Source organism: Diospyros lotus, chromosome 1 (genome assembly GCF_014633365.1).
Source record: "Diospyros lotus cultivar Yz01 chromosome 1, ASM1463336v1, whole genome shotgun sequence".
NCBI classification, from domain to species: Eukaryota; Viridiplantae; Streptophyta; class Magnoliopsida; order Ericales; family Ebenaceae; genus Diospyros; species Diospyros lotus.
In genome coordinates, this window is record NC_068338.1 from 28,436,803 (window position 1) to 28,455,205 (window position 18,403).

Here is an 18,403-nt window from a genome sequence, read left to right on the forward strand (position 1 = left end):
TTTGTCCAAGTTGTTTTTTTTTTTAAAAAAAGTACCAAAATAAGTTTTATGAGCCTTAATATTTTTGTGTGCTACAAGTTTTAGATTATAAAATCTAGAAACAATTTGATACACATTATAATTAGATTAAATCTAAGTTCAAAAGAAGCCAATATATATAATTGGTTTGGGTTCAAGTTTATACAAAATTCATACTAACACAATCTACCAATTAGGGGCGAGCAAGAAAAAACTGAACCATTCACATCAATCAAACCAAACTAACCCCAATGGCTAAATCGCTAAACTATAAGAGAAGCAGCTGATTATGGTTTTATAATTTTAAAAATTATCTAAAGTAATTTAATTTAAGTTTTGAAATTTCAGTAGACTATTGAATCATTCACTCATCCAAATCCCAAATAAAATTAAGTTTTAAAGTCTGAATTTTTTATTTAATTATGAATTTTAATTGATTGTTAGGTAAATAATAAATTCATAATTTTGAGTAAAACATTGAAACTGTTACTATGCAAATTAATAATTTTGGTGGGCTAATTTAATTGACAAATCTCAAATTTAAAAAAAAATATCATTATTGTTAGTATATTTTATTTTTTATTAATTATTATAGTTAAAAATATCAAAATTATTAAGTGATAGTTCAAATTTCAAATATACAAAAATGATTTAATTATAATTTAAAAATAAATAAATCAACAGTAAAAATTTAATTTAAAAAACACATTTAAATTCGCTCCAATCGGACGGTTGTATTTATAAAGGCTGAACACCAGTCATCCTTCACCAATATTGGACCGAGGGTGTGTAATTGATCGAAAGTTATTAAATCAGAAAATTAAATCAAATTAAATTGATTGATTAAATCTAATAAATTGATAATTAAAAAATTAAATATAAATTATATAAATGAACCCATCAAATAAATTAAACAATCACAAAAAATAAATAAAAATCGAACTAATCAATAGAGCAAACAAGCTGAAAAATCGAACAAAGGACGGAATAAGTTGAAAAATTGTGTCACAATAAAAGAATAATGTTGTTTTATAATTATAAAAATAACGTAATCTAAAAATTCAATTAATTTGATTAGTTCTAATAAAAAAATCAACTCAAAATAAGAGAATCGGATTCTCCTTAAAAAAATTAACCAAATTGAATCGAAAATTTCAATCAATTGGGCTAGACCGAACTTTATCACACCAGAGTGGACTGGGCTTCCTCGGTTTTCGTGGACCAGGCCGTCGGATGTCGTCATACAGCACGGCCAAGGAATCTTGAATCCATTGAATGGAACCAATGGGAAAAAGAGAACATCGGACTGGTCGGCAGTAAGGAACATTCTAGAAAGTAGCAAAGTTACAAACAGCTGTATTTTGTTTACTCCTAACCCTAATTGCTCTCCCTCTTTCTATATAAAGTGTTCCCTCTATACATCTTGGCTCTCTCTCTTTCTCGCCTTCACTTTCCCTCTCCTGTGCGCTGTTTCGAAGCTAAGCAAGCAAAGGAGACATGGCTGGGAAAGGAGAAGGTCCGGCTATCGGAATCGATCTAGGAACGACATACTCCTGCGTTGGAGTATGGCAACACGATCGGGTCGAGATCATAGCCAATGATCAGGGCAACAGAACGACGCCGTCCTACGTCGGGTTCACCGACACAGAGCGTCTCATTGGTGACGCCGCCAAGAACCAAGTCGCTATGAACCCCACCAACACCGTCTTTGGTAAGATCCTCTTCTCCATTAGATCTCTAATCCAGTAAATGTATATGAATGAGCCCTTTGCATGATTATGGATCTATAAAAATCTGGATGCAGTTACTGTGTGGTCGAATATTTGCACTCTTTTTCTCTGTCGGATCTGCAATGGTTCTGGATCTAGTTTTGTTTTATCTCTTGGTCGTTTTGTTTTTTCTATCATCCAAATTGACGGATGACTTAGGCTATGTTTGGATTGAGGTGATGGAGGGGAAAGGAAAAGGTTTGAAGAGCTAAGCGGGGAAGTGGGTCTTTTTCAATTAATTTTTTTTATTTGGTTGCTTTTTTTGTCATGGATTGGAATATAAAATATAATATAGGAGTTATATTAAAAATTTAATATTGTAACCCTTTTATTCATTTTTATTTTTTTAAACTCTCAAATAAGGAGAATCGTTTCCTTTTTCTCTTTTTAAACATCTAAACAGAAATAAAGGAACTCCCCATTTCTTTTCCTGCCAAACATAACGTTAGTGAAATTGTACCGACTAAGCTCTTGTTTCGTATCTGGCTTGGCCTTTTGGGTGTGATGTGATGGAAGTTGGCTAATTGAATAATTTTGGGTTACTATTTTAGATTAGGATAATGATTTTTGAGACAATTGCTCGTACTGAGCACATGAGATGACGGAGGTGAAATTGTTTGTTTCTAATTCTGACAGGCGTTTCACCCATGTCGGCACACAAGGTTGGCATGCACGTTCGGTTAAAAAACCACCATCCTTTAGATTATTTAGATAAAACCTAATTAATATGCACTGTAATCCTTGTCGTGGGTGGGTTGACTTCTCCTTGTTAATCTATGTATGAGATTAGGTTGTCTATCATTTCTTTGGAAAGTGAACTAGTTTGTTTGAGGAATTTGATTTTGCTGGTTTTTTAGTTTTTCATTTTTTGCAGAGACAATTTATTACTAAATTATATTATATTTAGTAAGGTTAATGTTTATAGTCTTTGTTGCTTCCTGTAATGGGATTAAGAATGAAACTTTATGCCTTCTGTATTGCTTCTGTTGCACTTGGAAACTTTGCTATTGTAAGGCCTATGTGGATTTGTCTCCAAGGCTTTCTCCACTCATTCCACACTCCACGTGGACTTCTCCATAATTACAATAGTTCTGGGTATCACTTTGTTTTGGGATTTTATAGCCTTTTTCTCACAGTTTGATTTCGACTCAATAGAAATTATGATTTTATGAAAGTTTATTGGGTTGGATATGATTTTTATCTCTTACCTTGTAATGTTTATGTTACGTATTTCTTAATAAAAGATTATTTGCTATCAAAATATGCTGTATGCCTACCTAATTACGGTTTCCATCTTTGTCCTTAGAAGTAGTAGTGTTTTTTCAAGTTTGCTGCTTACGTAATTTTTTTTTCAGATGCAAAACGTCTCATTGGGAGGAGATTCAGCGATACCACTGTCCAGAGTGACATTAAACTGTGGCCATTTAAAGTCGTTCCTGGTCCTGGTGACAAGCCCATGATAGTTGTCAACTACAAGGGGGAAGAGAAGCAGTTTGCTGCAGAAGAGATATCCTCTATGGTTCTCACAAAGATGAAGGAGATTGCTGAGGCATACCTTGGATCGACTGTGAAGAACGCTGTTGTTACTGTCCCTGCTTATTTTAATGACTCACAGCGACAGGCTACCAAGGATGCTGGTGTTATTTCCGGGCTCAATGTCATGCGTATTATCAATGAGCCAACTGCTGCTGCCATTGCATATGGTCTTGACAAGAAAGCAACTAGTGTTGGTGAGAAGAATGTGCTCATCTTTGATCTTGGTGGTGGTACTTTTGATGTTTCCCTGCTCACTATTGAAGAAGGTATCTTTGAGGTGAAAGCCACAGCTGGTGATACTCATCTTGGTGGAGAGGATTTTGATAATAGAATGGTGAATCATTTCGTTCAGGAGTTCAAGAGGAAACACAAGAAGGATATCAGTGGCAACCCCAGGGCACTTCGTAGACTGAGGACCTCTTGTGAGAGGGCAAAGAGAACTCTTTCCTCCACTGCTCAGACTACCATTGAGATTGACTCATTGTTTGAGGGCGTTGACTTCTATTCCACTATAACTCGTGCTAGATTTGAAGAGCTGAATATGGATCTTTTTAGGAAATGCATGGAGCCAGTGGAGAAATGTCTAAGGGATGCCAAGATGGATAAAAGCACTATCCATGATGTCGTTCTTGTTGGTGGATCTACCAGGATTCCAAAGGTGCAGCAGTTGTTGCAGGATTTCTTTAATGGAAAGGAGCTTTGCAAGAGCATCAACCCTGATGAGGCAGTCGCTTATGGTGCTGCTGTTCAGGCTGCTATTTTGAGTGGAGAAGGCAATGAGAAGGTCCAGGATTTGCTTCTGTTAGATGTCACCCCTCTGTCCCTTGGTCTGGAGACTGCTGGAGGAGTGATGACTGTTTTGATCCCAAGAAACACCACCATTCCAACCAAGAAAGAGCAAGTATTCTCAACCTACTCTGACAACCAGCCTGGAGTTCTGATTCAGGTCTTCGAGGGTGAGAGGGCAAGAACAAGGGACAATAACCTGTTGGGTAAATTTGAGCTCTCCGGCATCCCTCCTGCCCCTAGAGGCGTGCCTCAAATCAATGTGTGCTTCGATATCGATGCCAATGGTATTTTGAATGTCTCCGCCGAGGACAAAACCACTGGCCAGAAGAACAAAATCACCATCACCAACGACAAGGGTAGGCTGTCCAAGGAAGAAATAGAGAAGATGGTGCAAGAGGCAGAGAAGTACAAGTCCGAGGATGAGGAACACAAAAAGAAAGTGGAGGCGAAGAACGCACTGGAGAACTATGCCTACAACATGAGGAACACCGTGAAGGACGAGAAGATCAGTGCCAAGCTTAGCCCAGCGGACAAGAAAAAGATCGAAGATGCTATCGATGAGGCAATTTCATGGCTTGACAGCAACCAACTTGCCGAAGCTGACGAGTTCGAGGATAAGATGAAGGAGCTCGAGAGCATCTGCAACCCTATCATTGCAAAGATGTACCAAGGTGCAGGTGGTGACGCGGGAGGGCCCGTGGATGATGATGCTCCTCCCGCTGGTGGAAGTGGTGCTGGCCCCAAGATTGAGGAAGTTGACTAGGCAGTGTTCTCTCCGTGCTCAAACTATATTATTTACTAGCTGGGTGGTACTTTGTATTTTTGCATTGCCCGATTGGGGGAAAACTTTGAACTTGGATTTGATGGCATCTATGATCTGGAGCCATCAATTTTGATTTTTCAAGGTCGGTTAAGCTTTATTTCTAGTTATGCATTGTTACTCTGTTTGTTTGGTCTTATGGTACTTGGAAAAGCATTTTAACCAATTGGATTTTGGTGGTTCGGAATAATGACCCCTCCCGAAATTCACAGCGGAAATATTTCTCGGTGGTCTCCGGGAAATGGTACTCGATGAAGCTCATACATAAGAAAATTGTTGAACCAGGAAAGATCGTGATGCAGATATATATATATATATCTTATCAACAGCATGACCGCCGTTGCTAGATCAACATAACGTCCCGTACATCAATTCAGTCAATATTCTGGGTCAGAAGAGGAAAAAAAAGGAGCTTAAAAGCTCAGAAGTCAAAAGCTTTAGGACCTGTTTGGCTAAGCCATTTGACTGTTTATAAGTTGGTTATGTATAAGCTATTCAATGTTTTTTCTTTTTAAGTGTTTGACCACACTAAGAGGCTATTTGGCTTACCGGTTTGATCGCGGATAAGCTATACAACTTTTGAAGGTAAAGTGTTTGGCAAAAAATTTTAGCGTAAAAGTTGTCCTGCGTAAAAGCTATTATACCAGTGTTTTTCAAAAGCTGGTACCCCTAGCTTTGCCCAAAAACGCTGCTTGGTTGACCAATTAAAATACCAAAATGCCCTCATCTTCTCCCAAATCTCAACCAGGTTCCATCATCTTTTCCCAAGTTTTGCTCTACCATTACCGACGCCGCAGCCGTTGCCCCTCCTCCATACCGCCGTCGACATGGTCGTGTAGTCCAGCTGGGTCGCACCATTGTTGCAACACCAGGTCGCGCCATCGCTACAACTAGGTTCCAGATTTGTCGCAGTCGTCGCTGAGCACCATCGACCTTCCTCCATTACCGCCGTCACCATCAGGTGTCGCCTCCAGCCTCGATCACGGCCTCCTCCTCCATCGTCGATGGCGTCCGTAGCAGAATATATACAATATATATATATTAGAGCTGTAAGTATATATATATTGTATATATATTAATAATAATATTTAAAAAATAATAGAAGATGTATTTATATTATATTAATATTTTTTTAATAAGTATGTATAATTTATCTAATATTTAGAAATTAATTTATAATTTTTTTATAAAAAATAGTATTTTTATAAATTTTATTTGAATTATTTAACATTATGTCTATTTTAGTCTTTTTGTTAGTTTTGACAACTTATCAGCTTTTACAAACCAAACACATAACTATTAATTGACAGCTTAAAAGTACATTTATCCAAACATGTTATCAACTTAAACATTACACGACTTTTATGCTAACCGTTATTTAACTTAAAAGCTACAATTAAAAATGATAGGCCAAACAGCCTCTAAATAGTTTAAAAGCTATCTACCTTAAACTTTAATACAACAGTGTTTAACTAAAGTTTTTACCTTCTAACTTTCACAAAAACGTTATCACCAGCCTATTGCCTTTACTAAGTTATTTACTATTTTACCTTCCAATATTTTCAATATTTACACCTCTTATCATTGCTATTATAACATTACCTCTTCTCTTTCATTGCTTTTTCTTCTCCCATTTTCCTTTTGCATTTGTCATAACTATCGTTACCGTCGTTGTCCCTTCTCCATTACCACTGTTGCCCAACTCAACCGTCGCAAACCACCTCTTGTTGGCGGGTATCCTCCTTGATTGCACCATCGCTACCTCTACTTCCAGATCCATCGTCACAAGCCACCTAGCGTCGTCGCATTTCCCGTTGCCTCATTCTCTAGATCAACCATCACCTTGTGAGTCTCCTCCTTGATCGCACCATTACCATCTCTTGCTTCTACTAACCCTTTTTTGTATATATATGGAATACTTGAATTTTAATTTAAATAGTGTTATCTAATTTTAAATTTCATAATTAACAAATTTATTTGATTATCAATTATTATCTAATCTAATCTTGTAATTTTATAATATATATTAAATTTATTGTTGAGTCAACTTGCTCATATTAATTAAGTTTTGATAATTAACAAAAATATTTTTATGATATAAATGTATTTATTTCTCATATAAAAAAATAAATTTATTTTGAATTAAAAGTGGGTACAAAGAGTAAATTTATTTTAAATTAAAGGTGGATTGTCTTTAAATATGTTTCATTATTTTGATCATTTATGTCTCAAAATTTTATACTTGAATTTTTATTTATTGATAAATATTTTTATTACTTATGCAAAAAGTATATTTATTTTAAATTAAAAGAAAATTATTTTTAGACATGTTTTTTCTTTCTCATAAAAAAATAAATTTATTTTGAATTAAAGAGAATTAGTTTTAAACATATTTTCTTTTACTCATGCAAAACTAAATTTATTTTAAATTAAAGAAGATTGTTTTTAGACATATTTTATTGTTTTAATCATTTATGTTTCAAAAACTTATATTTGAATTTTCAAATCTTGATTTCTCATACAAAAAGTAAATCTATTTTGAATTAAAAGTGAGACATGTTTTCTTATTATTTGAAAAAATCTAATCATTTTTTGAATTTCAAATCTCATATTAACCATTTTTTTAGTAGCTAAAATATTTATAAATACTTCTCAAACTCATTTTTTGAGTATTCATTACACATATTGCACATTCAAATCTCTCAAAAGCTTTTAAGCTAATTTTCAAACATTTCAAGTCTCTCAAAGATTCATTGTTCATCTACCGAAGAGTCACAAGGTAAGAGGAGAAAAATATATCGTAAAGTCGAATCCGATCTTCTTCGTTCAAACTAAGGTTACCGTTTATTTATTTATTTAAATATTATTACCTTGTATAATTTGTTCTTAATTATTTATTTGTGTCCAAATGTGAACAAATTATTTGTAACATTTAAATTACTATTGTAGATTGTGTAAGTTTTCTAGAACTGTTAAAATCTAGGTGAATTTAGTTTCCAAGGTAAACTATGGAGAAAACCTTGTTGTTGGTGGTATTCCTAGAACCCATTGTAATCTAGGAGTGTATCTAGTTTTCAAGATGAAATAGTGTAAAAATCTTGGTGAATTTAGTGAAACCCTAAGGGTGGTTGAGACATTGAGAGAGTGAAGTAGATATATGTGGAGACACCGAACCACAATAAATTGTTTTATGCCTCATTTATTTATTCTTGCTATACTTATGACTTGTAATTTATTAATCTCAAACTTACATATTCTTAGAGAAAATAATAAGAATTTAATTAAAAAAAATTATATATATTTTTAGAGAAAATAATTAATCAATAATATTTATTAAAAAAAAAATTTAAATACTCAATTCATCTCCCCTCTTAGTGGCCATACCTTAAGGAACCAACATTTATAAATAAAACAAATATATATTTAAGTATTAATATTTATTTACTTTTTATACTTGATATGTATTGATAAAATATAAAAATTATAAAATTTTATATAATACTTCCAACTTATATATTAAATTACTTTATAAATTAAATTTAAACAAAATATTATATTCATATATTTTTTAATAATTATATATAATTTATAATTGTAAGTATTTTATAAGACCATAATTTTGAAAGACGATAGGCCCACCAAGGCGCAAATGGTTCTGGAACTTGAGGTGCAAGGCGTATCTTTACGAAGCGAGACGCATTTTTTAAGAAAAATCAAAATCTTGTAAAATCATAAATAACTATTAAATTATCAATAATAATACATGCATATCATTCATTATTCATCATCTTCAAATTCTAAACTAACATCATCAAAATTGATTCATTCATCATGCAAATTCTAAACTAGAAACATCATCAAAATTTAAACTTAAAGTCTCAAACTCAAACAAATATCAATCATTATGCAAAGTTCTAAACAAACACAAAAACACTACAAATTCACAATCAATAAACATTACAAATCTACAATCAATAAAGAGGTTAAAATATGTCTTAATTTTCAGAATAAAGCCTGTTATTTGACCTAACCAAGATAATTTGAGACAAAACTTAAATGTGAATTTTTCAAGGAAGCTGTGGTGATAGTGAAGGACTTGGGCCAAAGCCCACCACTACTCTCGTGGAGGGGTGCTGGGAGAGAGGGGCGTTGATGCCCCCCCCCCCCCGCGCAATACGGTCGAAGCCAAAATTAAATTCGATTGTAATCGAGTTTGTTTAATTTTAATTCTAATCAAATAAAACAAATAAAAAATTCACAAAAGCAAGCTAGAACTTAAAATAAAAGAGGTTGAAATTGAGAATGACAGTTAGTTTCAATGGGCAGCTAGCTACTTGACAACAAGTTTCATGAAGCGTGTCTCACGCCAAAGCAACTTGCCGTGCAAGGCACGCACCTCCTGGAAAACACCTCACCTTGACTCAATTGAGGTGTCGAAGGCACCTAAGCAAACCTTTAATAACTATGTATCAGACATCAATTTATAATTTTTTTATTAAAAATTAATATTTTAATAAATTTTATTTATATTATTTAACATGTCCATCTTAATATTTTTGACAAATTTTAACAATTTATCAATTTTTACAAATCAAACACATAATTATTAATTAATAATTTAAAAACACATTTATCTAAACACGTTATCAGTTTAAATACTACTTAACTTAAAAACTTTAAATAACTTAAAAGCTCCTTTAAAAAAAAAAAAAAAAAACCTTAGCCAAACAGGCCTTCATCTCTAAAAGTACAATAATCCCTGGATGCATGCTCGAAAAATGTTTCTGACAATTATCTAGTAATTTCTGGTGGTTCTTGATGGACCAAAATCAGTAACTTTTGTTCAAAAACATAACCACCAACTGGCGTTATTACTTACTACCACTTAAGAACAAATTGTGGGTTTACGGAGTCAGTCAAATCAAACACTAGGTTGGATTCTCCTACTTCCTTCCCCTGCTGAGCCGCTGCAGATGATAATTTATGCTTCCCCAGGGCTTCCTGCTTTTGCTAGTCTGCAACAAAATCAACAGCAAAGCTGAGATTTAACAAGATCGTCTAAGAGGTCAACCAAAGGTTATCAATTATTCCGTACTAGATTTTTTGGCTTTCTTGTTAAAGAGGGAGAAAAGCAAAGCATGATAAGTAGAAGGTTAAGAATTGAGTTAAGAAGTTGCCTGAGCATCCATGCATGTATTCAAGAGATCTTTTTGCCTAACGCATTTCTCATCACTGTTGTGGTTAAGAGCCAAACAATTAAGAAAAGTTATCATCTCCTTCATGCAAGGTTTCTGAAGAGACCCAAATTTCTTTGGGCTTATATGTAGCCGCCCAGCTTTCCGGCCCATCTCCCCCCTGGTTCACTGATTAAATATCAAGGCAGACATCTGTTGGAGACTTTGAATTCTTGGGAAAAAAATACAATGGATGCAAGATAACACATTAAGATGTGAAGGAAAGATATTGTCACAATACAACAAAATTACATCTAAAGAAAATAATATAATGTTAAAAGAATATAGATGGAAATTTATCTCACACGCGAAGATGTAGCAGCTAGACATTTGATTCACCATTGGAGGGAATCAAATTCAAGCCTCGCCAAGTTAACTAAAGATTAAAATTTTATCAAAAAGGGGAAAGTAAAGGAAATTCTCCTGTCATGTAATTCCCCTAGATCCATCCCACCAATACCTTATGTCAATTGAACAATACAAACTTTCACACCACAATGTCAAATGATGGTCAACTATTTTTTCCGTATGATAATTAACAATAAACTCTGCCTGGGTGAAAGTTGTTAGATGTGATCATTAGGAAAGAATAAATATTATTTGCCTCAAAGAGATGAGATAGGTGTTGGTGAGAAGACTAAAATATTTGGTAAGTTGGCATATGTAACTTTAGAACATTGGAAAGTATGGCTTATTATGGATAAGGTTTAAAGGATGAGGTAATGGATGTAAAGAGGTGAGAAGATGGGCTTACCGTGAGAAGATCATTTAATAGGAGGTGATTTAAATGGTCATATAGGTAGAGAAGCAAATAAGCATAAAGATGTGCATAGAGGTGAAGGAAGAAATAACGAGAGAATAGGTTATTTTGTATTTTAACATGGTACATGATCTCATTGTAGTTAATACCGTTTTCAAGAAACAGAATGAACATTTGATAATATATATATATATATATATATATAAAGGTTATTTGTATTTTGTAATAAAGTCGGGGTGGCTCTCAATGAAAATAATGTCTGTGAAACACAATTAAAGTCATTTGATCATGTAAGAAGAAAATTGATGAAGACATCTGTGCAGATGGAATAGAAGTCTTCAGCAAAATAGGCAGAGGAATACCAAGAAAAACTTAGTAAAAGAACTCTTAGGTATGGTATGAGTTAAAAGGATCGTATAAAAGATATAATCATATATAGACATGAATAGAAAGCTAGAATTCATATAGCCAACTTCACATAGTGGGATTAAGACATGATGTGTTATTGATAATTAAACAATGATCAACTCACTTGCCCAAAGAGAATACCTCCATCTACATAACAAGTTCCTCCAATACTAAGAAATTGGAGCATACAAAACTTGAACGTCTCATCCAAAAGTGTGCATTGTACAGATAAAGTTAGTTGATGCAAAAGGGAAGAGGGTATGTAATTACATAAGAAAGTGAAAAAAGAAAAGGAGCATGCGCATTCTGCATTAATATATAATCTTACTATAAAAATATGGAGAATGATGGTAGCTAACTGAAGAAATCACCAACAGCAGTTTGGATGAAATGCAGCCTAGGGAAAAAAGAAGAAAACCTTTAAGATCTCTACAATTATTATTACAATTAGGCAGGCAAAAACTTTTCCCATTAAACAGGAGATTTAGTATCAATCCAACCCTTGAAGAAACAGTTCTAGGTAAGAACTATTCTGGTTAAAGATTAGTAAGATAATGAAATAAGGCCTGCATCAGATTCCCATTTGATCATCCTAGAACATAATAAATGAGCCTGCAAGTTAAAAACTCAATTTTTTTTTTCATGAAGCCACTATATGAAAATTCTGTCAGTTTTTTGGTGTTCTTTATCATTGTTGGTTTTCTTGGGTCAATTTCAATTGGAAAAAATGGAAACTGAACCAGTCATTTGATTTTTGTGTTTGTGTCCAATTTTTTAATATAATTATATTGTTAATATAACATTACTAATAATTAATAGTTGTTCTATTTTAATATAATATATTATTTTATATTTAATTACAGTAATATAATATACTATAATATATAATATTATGATATAACGCGCACGCGCGCGCGCGCACATATAGAGTGAGAAGAAGAAGAAGAAATGGAATGTAATCAACACAAAAATTGAACATATATAAAATTTTCATTTTTTTTTTAACACCAAACACAAAATCAAACATAGTTTCAGTTTTCATTTTGAAAATTCTGGAAATGAACAAAAAAATTTGGAAACTAACACAAATTCAAACAGGCTCTAACTTTTAGCTCTGTTCATTTGGCAGCTAAGTAATGACCAATCTTGGAATTGATCGATCTGATACCATTATCTAAATATCCTTCATGGGTACACATGTTGCTCTAGCAAGGCTGATATGCTCCATTACCTCCGCTCAGCAATCATCATCAAGCATGACTTCGTGCTACAGCCTTTTGAGGAACAATTAAGGACCTACATGGGCTCTTCCTCCTCTAAAGGATTGAGGATATCTCCATGATCTATCCTTCATGGTTGAACTTTCCCTTTCTTTTCTTTTTTCTTTGTGTGTGTGTGTGTGTGTGATGACCCTATGAGTAATAAAGGGGTATTATTGTAATAGGGTATAATAGTTTGTTAGGGATATTTTAGCAAGTGGTTAGAAGCACATAAGAGCATGTGCTAGGCTGTTAGAAGGCAAATATGCCTATATAAGGTTGCTGTAAGGGGTTTGTTTCTTTATCCAGAAATTAAAGAACTGAATCTGTTTTCTCCTCTTCCGAATTCTCTCCCTTTTCTTGATCTTCATCTCCTTCTCTTCTGTTCTTCTAATCCCCCTAGCGCTTTTTCTAAGCTCTCCCTCATTCTTTCAAATTCCCCCCTAATTCCCTTCTATTATTGGCCTTAGCTGAATCAGTTTCTTCCAATTCCCAAACTGATCCTAGGTTAAGCCCTAGGTTCATGACAGTGTGTGTGTTTGGGGGGGGGGGCAGTACCAAGACCTGTTTTGTAAGAGAGGATCCTAATGCAGTTCTCTAAACTCACCCAGTAATGAATTAAATTGGCTAAAGCAAAAAACTAAGAGCAAAAATTGCCAAAACAGAGACCTAGTGAACATTTGAAAATTAGGGAATGATTAATAATTCTATTTCTGCTAAAAAATAATGGCAAGCATGTAAATGCTACAAAATGTAAGTACAATAAGGCTATCAAGAATTCACTATTATTTCCCCAAAAGGAGATATTCAATCACAGTCCATCACAAAGGATTGTTACAATTTAGGACCAAATTGAGGTATTACCAAATCTAACATAGGAGAAAAGTGAAAACTAATCTCCTAATAGCATTTCTGCACTAAAAATTAATAAGCCACCCTTTTGAGGCTCTAGTCCAACCTAACTAACTAAAAGATATTATTCTTTAGCATATATTTCACATGCATGTGGATGGAATTGGTTCAGCAACCACATTTGGACCACCACAGCTAACCACCAAGTCAGAGTTACAAGCCACTAGCATTTTATAAGGGTGAGAACTCAGATAATACAGTCGGTGATGGAGGATTTTAGTGACCAAAAAAAATTAATCAAATTATTATATTGTGAAACAGAATGGAACTGAAATTAGAAAAACAGATTTAACCATATTAACTGAAATTTACCAAAATAACAGAATTATTCAAAATAGTAGGTGTTTCAAAACACTGAATTTAACAACCCCCCCCCCCCCCCCCCAAAAAAAAAAAAGAAGGAAAAAAAAAAAAGAAATCATGTATTCCGTATCTATTTACTATTCACGCTCAGAAAAACACAAACAGAAAAATCCCGAAGTTGGTACAAATAAAATCCTCAAGTTAGTATAAATAAAAAAGACAATCAACCCCCCCCCCCCCCCCCAGCATGAAGCAATCAATCATTTGGCGCGAATCAACCAAACAAAAAAAAATGAAAAATGCAAATTAATTCATGGAGCCTGTGAATCTTTAACCTGAAATTGTGTAAATATAAGCACGCTTAATAGCAAGGGCAGTTGGTCTTAATGTCTTTGACCTGAAATTGTGTGTGTAGACCCTTAAAAGATGCTTCCACGCCTATGAAAAGGGAAACAGGAAAAAAGATACTTGGCTAATTATAGTTAGAAAAATAAATGTGAAGTTTGAAATTTTCAATCTGTTTCCTGTATTGGTAATGAACTTTGATTTAAAAAATAAAAATATCACAAAGAGGGAAGGCAGAAACAATTAATTTTCAAATTAGATGTTTGCTAGATTATAACTTTTGCTGAACATTATGTGATGAGAGGGTAGCAAGGTTTATCTTTCAGACCTTGAAGTAATTTACAAGTGATGCTTAGTTCATGCAATAAATAGAAAAAGGCAAGGCAAAAAGATGCATTTTGAATTATTGTTATTCGGAGCTCTTCAATAATTGAGAAATGATTCTCAGCTTGGTAAAATAAATAAAAAATAACATGCAGAAAGATGTACTTTGATTTATATCAATTGGTTTGGGCGGTGATGTTGGAATGGGGTTTGTTGAAAGGAGCTTCAAGCTGGTGGTGCTATATTGTGGTGGTGTTGAAAGGGTGCAACTGAAACTGAAAGGGGGGTTTGCTTCACTCTGTAACAGTGCCACAGCCTGACTTGAAGTGGTGCAGAAGCCCTGCAAGAGATTTCAAACTGGAAAGAAGAGAACCCTAACCTAACTGATAAACGGCAGATTTTTGTATTGATAGAAATCCTGTAAATAACAAAAAGCTAAGGGGAATTTTTGTAAAACAAGCATATATTTCGGTCAAATTGGTCAAAATATTAATGAAATTTTTGTATACCAAATAAAACCAAACCGGACCAAATTAACCAAAATTAATAAATTTGTTTAGAAATTTGGTATTAACCAAATAATGCTCACTCCTAATTTAATAGCCTACTTCAACACTATGCAAAACAAAATCTTTTGTCACTGAAATGCAAAGATCTATTTTCCAGCTCCAACAATAGACAAAAAGCCTTGTGCAAACCCAAATTTTATCCAAATACAAGGATATAAAGTATAAACAATGGGATACAAAGTTTACAAAAATATGTTGGTAATGCAACTTGTACACAACAGAATCAGCATGCTGAAATCATAAATGAAATTGAATTCAATAATTGACTTCCAGTAAGTGCAGGAATCAGTTTTAAGCCCTTCCATACAAGTGGCATGTGGTCTGATTCTTTCAGGAGGTTCGAGTTACAATGCCTAATAGGAGTGTGTACGGTGCAATTTAGCCGGTTTTTGGCATTTTCAATACGTCAAACTGCATGTACGGTTTTTCTGTCAAAGTAAACTGCATGGTCTGGTTCAGTCCGTGGAAACCGTACCGACAGTGCAGTTTCCACGATTTGCCCAAAACATGCCTAATATTAATCCACCCATGTACACGGTACTGTTTCCGCGGTTTCATAAAGTTGTTTCATCCATTTAGCCCATGAACGTGAAGTTACCTAACCTCATACACTTGTAATTTATTCATAGGAATACATGAACCAGAGAAAGCCACCTTATCAAATCCAAAGCATGAACCAAAGAAACAAAGAAAGTTTCAGGGAACCAAAATGGTCAAGAAGTAACCTCCAACCTCTCGAGTTTCCCGCCACTGTGGAAGGCGTCTCCGGTGAAGCGTCGATGAGAGACAATAGCGCAGAGGGGGAGGGAAATGAGAAAGGCCGAAAGGGGATCTCCTCCGACACCGATAGCACTTGGACTCCTCCAACTCTGAGACAATGTCGTTGGTCTCGAGAGTGCGGCGGCCGACGGGGGCTAGGTAGAGAGGACCATCAGGTGTGGGTGGGTAGAGAGGGGTATTTTGGTGATAGGTTCTATAGGAACTGGATGATCCTATTTGGTCAAATACCTAGCGACAAACTCCTATGTTCCTTTCATTACGGTATTTCTGATAAGTTCCTGGATAACAAGCCTAAAGGTTTTCTTATTGATGATATCGACATTGATGATAATGACGATATTGATGCTTGGGGGCTGGGTGTGGGTGTGAGAAATGAAGGATTAGGGTTTTTGGGTTTGTTTTAATGTTTTATAATTTATTTTTTTATTTTTTATATTATTAGAATACTTTGTGGGCGGTTCGGTTTTGAACCTAGCCAAGAAATCTTCAAATTGCACGGTTTAAGGATTTCTCAAACCGTGCCGAAGGCCCCCCAAAAAACCACGCGGTGCAGTTCAGTTAGGTCGGTTTTCGTGGTTTATCAGTTTTTTTGAACGCCCCTAATACATAAATTCTAATTCATCAATAAACGAAAAGAAATAAAAGATCGAGTGGCCACATGCCCTACACCTGGGAAGAGTATTCTCAACATGCCACCCCCCAGAAGGCCATAGACACATATGTTGAACCATTGAGTGTATATATTTCCGTATTGCTAGTTCAACTGATGATGACTGTCTGCTTGGGCAATAAATCAAACACATGGCACTCGTTATTCAATATGCATAAGAGCATCACTAATTTACAAACAAATCAGGCCAATTAAGAAACAAATACAAATCCATACAAGCAGCAGTAACGAAATTCAGGCATTTAGAACAAACAATTCTAAGAATTAAGTGCTCCAAGCTGCATATCACTTCAAAGCATAGACTTCCCACAATACGAAGATTGACAGGGTTTTTGACGCAACACGTCGTTGAGATGTATGCATACTCCTACGAACGATAGATAAATATGAACACTGAAACATAAGGATTACCGAATAGGCGAGCTTGCTGGAAAGGAATCGATCTAGGGCAAGCCTGCTTGCTGTCCGTTCAGCGCCGATACTCCAGACTCCGATTCTCAGTCGGTGACATTGTTACATCAACCAGCAGTTCGTTTGTCTTGAAACGGGCCTACGACTTGGGCCTAAACTTTCGCGTGTGAGTTGGGAAGAGCCCAATTTTACGGGTAAGATTCAAGAAGATCCGAAAACAAACTGAATCCGTGAAACAGAACAAATATACCAGAGAGAGAGGGGGGGGGGGGGGGGGGGGGTGTAGAATTTGGATAAGGGTTTGGGCCAAATGGGGATCGGACCAAGTCTTTTGAGCCCAGTCGAATCGAGCACCATTCACGGCCCTAAATAAATAACAGAGGCCAGAAAAACTAAACCACCAACCGTTCACTTTAAACTAAAATATTGAATATAATTGTGATTACAACTTAAATAGATTGTGAAAATATGATAATGATAAGTTTATAATTTAAAATAGAAAGTATTTTTGTAATCATTATATTGTTCATAATTCGAACAAATAATATCACTTTAATGGGTAGGATAAAAGTGAGATCACAATTAAAAGCCAATATTTTCACATCCGTTAAGCAAAATATAGAGGAAAAGTTTTGATATTTCTACTTCCAAAACCCACTCACTTTAGTGATATTCAACAGAACAGCTGGCCAGTTCATCTCTTTTGTTTTTCGCCGGCAAATCCGCACTAATTTATGCTGAGTGCTAAAGTATCGTCCATTCCCACTAAAATCTACAAATTTATTTGGGCATTCACTTGTAATATAGTTTTTTTTTTTTGTTTTATATTAATGTAAATATATAACATAAATTTCATTAAAAGTGACATAATTAAATATCAGAATAATATTTTGCATTTAATTTTTTTTTTGCCATCAAAAACATTGTTTTAAATAATCTTAATTAATCAAATCACTCCGCTCCGACCAAATAACCATTGGCCCATGCGGCTTGTTTGTTTCGCGGGAAAAAAGATTCCAAATTTGGGAGTTTGTCGAAGCCCCAAAAGAAAAAATAAGGTGGGTTTTGATCGGACTCTGCAAAGTCATAAATTCAAAATTTAAAAGCGAAGAAGAAGGGAAGATTACAAACTGTGAGAGAATGGAGACAAAATGCTGTCCCAATCCTAATTGAATTTGCCAAACATCCAGCGGCAGCAGTGGACCCGCTCCCAGTCTTCTCTACCTTCACATGAATGCATGTGCTTCTCTTAAGACTCAATCCTAACAAAGCTTCTCCAACTCTAATCATTCGGCTAAACTCCAATTAACAAAGCTTAGCTGCCTCCGCTTTTCTTTCTTTTTTTGAGGAGGGCATTGCATTGTCCTTTGCCTTTGCCTTCGCCTTTGCCTTTTGGTGATCCCCACAAGGCATTCAAGACGTCCATTCGGATTTACTCATTAGTGCAGCCCAATTGACGGCGTGTTTGCTTTAGCTTAAATTATATAAGACTTTCA

General features: G+C 34.8%; 2 protein-coding genes across 5 annotated transcripts; one reads left to right on the forward strand and one right to left on the reverse strand.

Annotated features, from left to right (window-relative positions):
• The first annotated feature begins 1,434 nt into the window (after positions 1-1,434).
• LOC127788186 (heat shock cognate 70 kDa protein 2-like) lies at positions 1,435-5,038 on the forward strand. The gene is made up of 2 exons (XM_052316299.1): positions 1,435-1,729; positions 3,143-5,038. Exons 1-2 carry the CDS (start codon positions 1,516-1,518, stop codon positions 4,873-4,875), a joined length of 1,947 nt encoding a protein of 648 aa, XP_052172259.1. The 5' UTR covers positions 1,435-1,515; the 3' UTR covers positions 4,876-5,038.
• A 4,628-nt stretch (positions 5,039-9,666) lies between these two features.
• LOC127788199 (uncharacterized) lies at positions 9,667-17,075 on the reverse strand. Of its 4 annotated transcripts, XM_052316323.1 has the most exons (4): positions 16,908-17,023; positions 11,663-11,731; positions 10,110-10,295; positions 9,667-9,947 (listed from the first exon to the last, which is right to left on the reverse strand). In XM_052316323.1, the coding sequence occupies exons 3-4, from the start codon at positions 10,278-10,280 to the stop codon at positions 9,876-9,878; spliced, it is 243 nt and encodes an 80-aa protein (XP_052172283.1). In that variant the 5' UTR covers positions 10,281-10,295; positions 11,663-11,731; positions 16,908-17,023; the 3' UTR covers positions 9,667-9,875. The 4 variants fall into 4 exon arrangements, with proteins under 4 accessions (XP_052172283.1, XP_052172271.1, XP_052172276.1 ...); XM_052316311.1 differs by lacking the exon at positions 11,663-11,731 and having other exon boundaries at positions 16,908-17,075; XM_052316316.1 differs by lacking the exon at positions 11,663-11,731 and having other exon boundaries at positions 10,110-10,338; positions 16,908-17,070.
• Between the last annotated feature and the right edge of the window lie 1,328 nt (positions 17,076-18,403).

Bases quoted from the DNA above. Each gene is read 5' to 3' on its own strand.
- LOC127788186 (XM_052316299.1), top strand. From the start codon at position 1,516: ATGGCTGGGAAAGGAGAAGGTCCGGCTATCGGAATCGATCTAGGAACG. The intron at 1,730-3,142 runs GTAAGATCCTCT...TTTTTTTTTCAG, and splicing joins CCCCACCAACACCGTCTTTG to ATGCAAAACGTCTCATTGGG.
- LOC127788199 (XM_052316311.1), bottom strand. From the start codon at position 10,280: ATGGGCCGGAAAGCTGGGCGGCTACATATAAGCCCAAAGAAATTTGGG. The intron at 9,948-10,109 runs GCAACTTCTTAA...ATTTTGTTGCAG, and splicing joins ATACATGCATGGATGCTCAG to ACTAGCAAAAGCAGGAAGCC.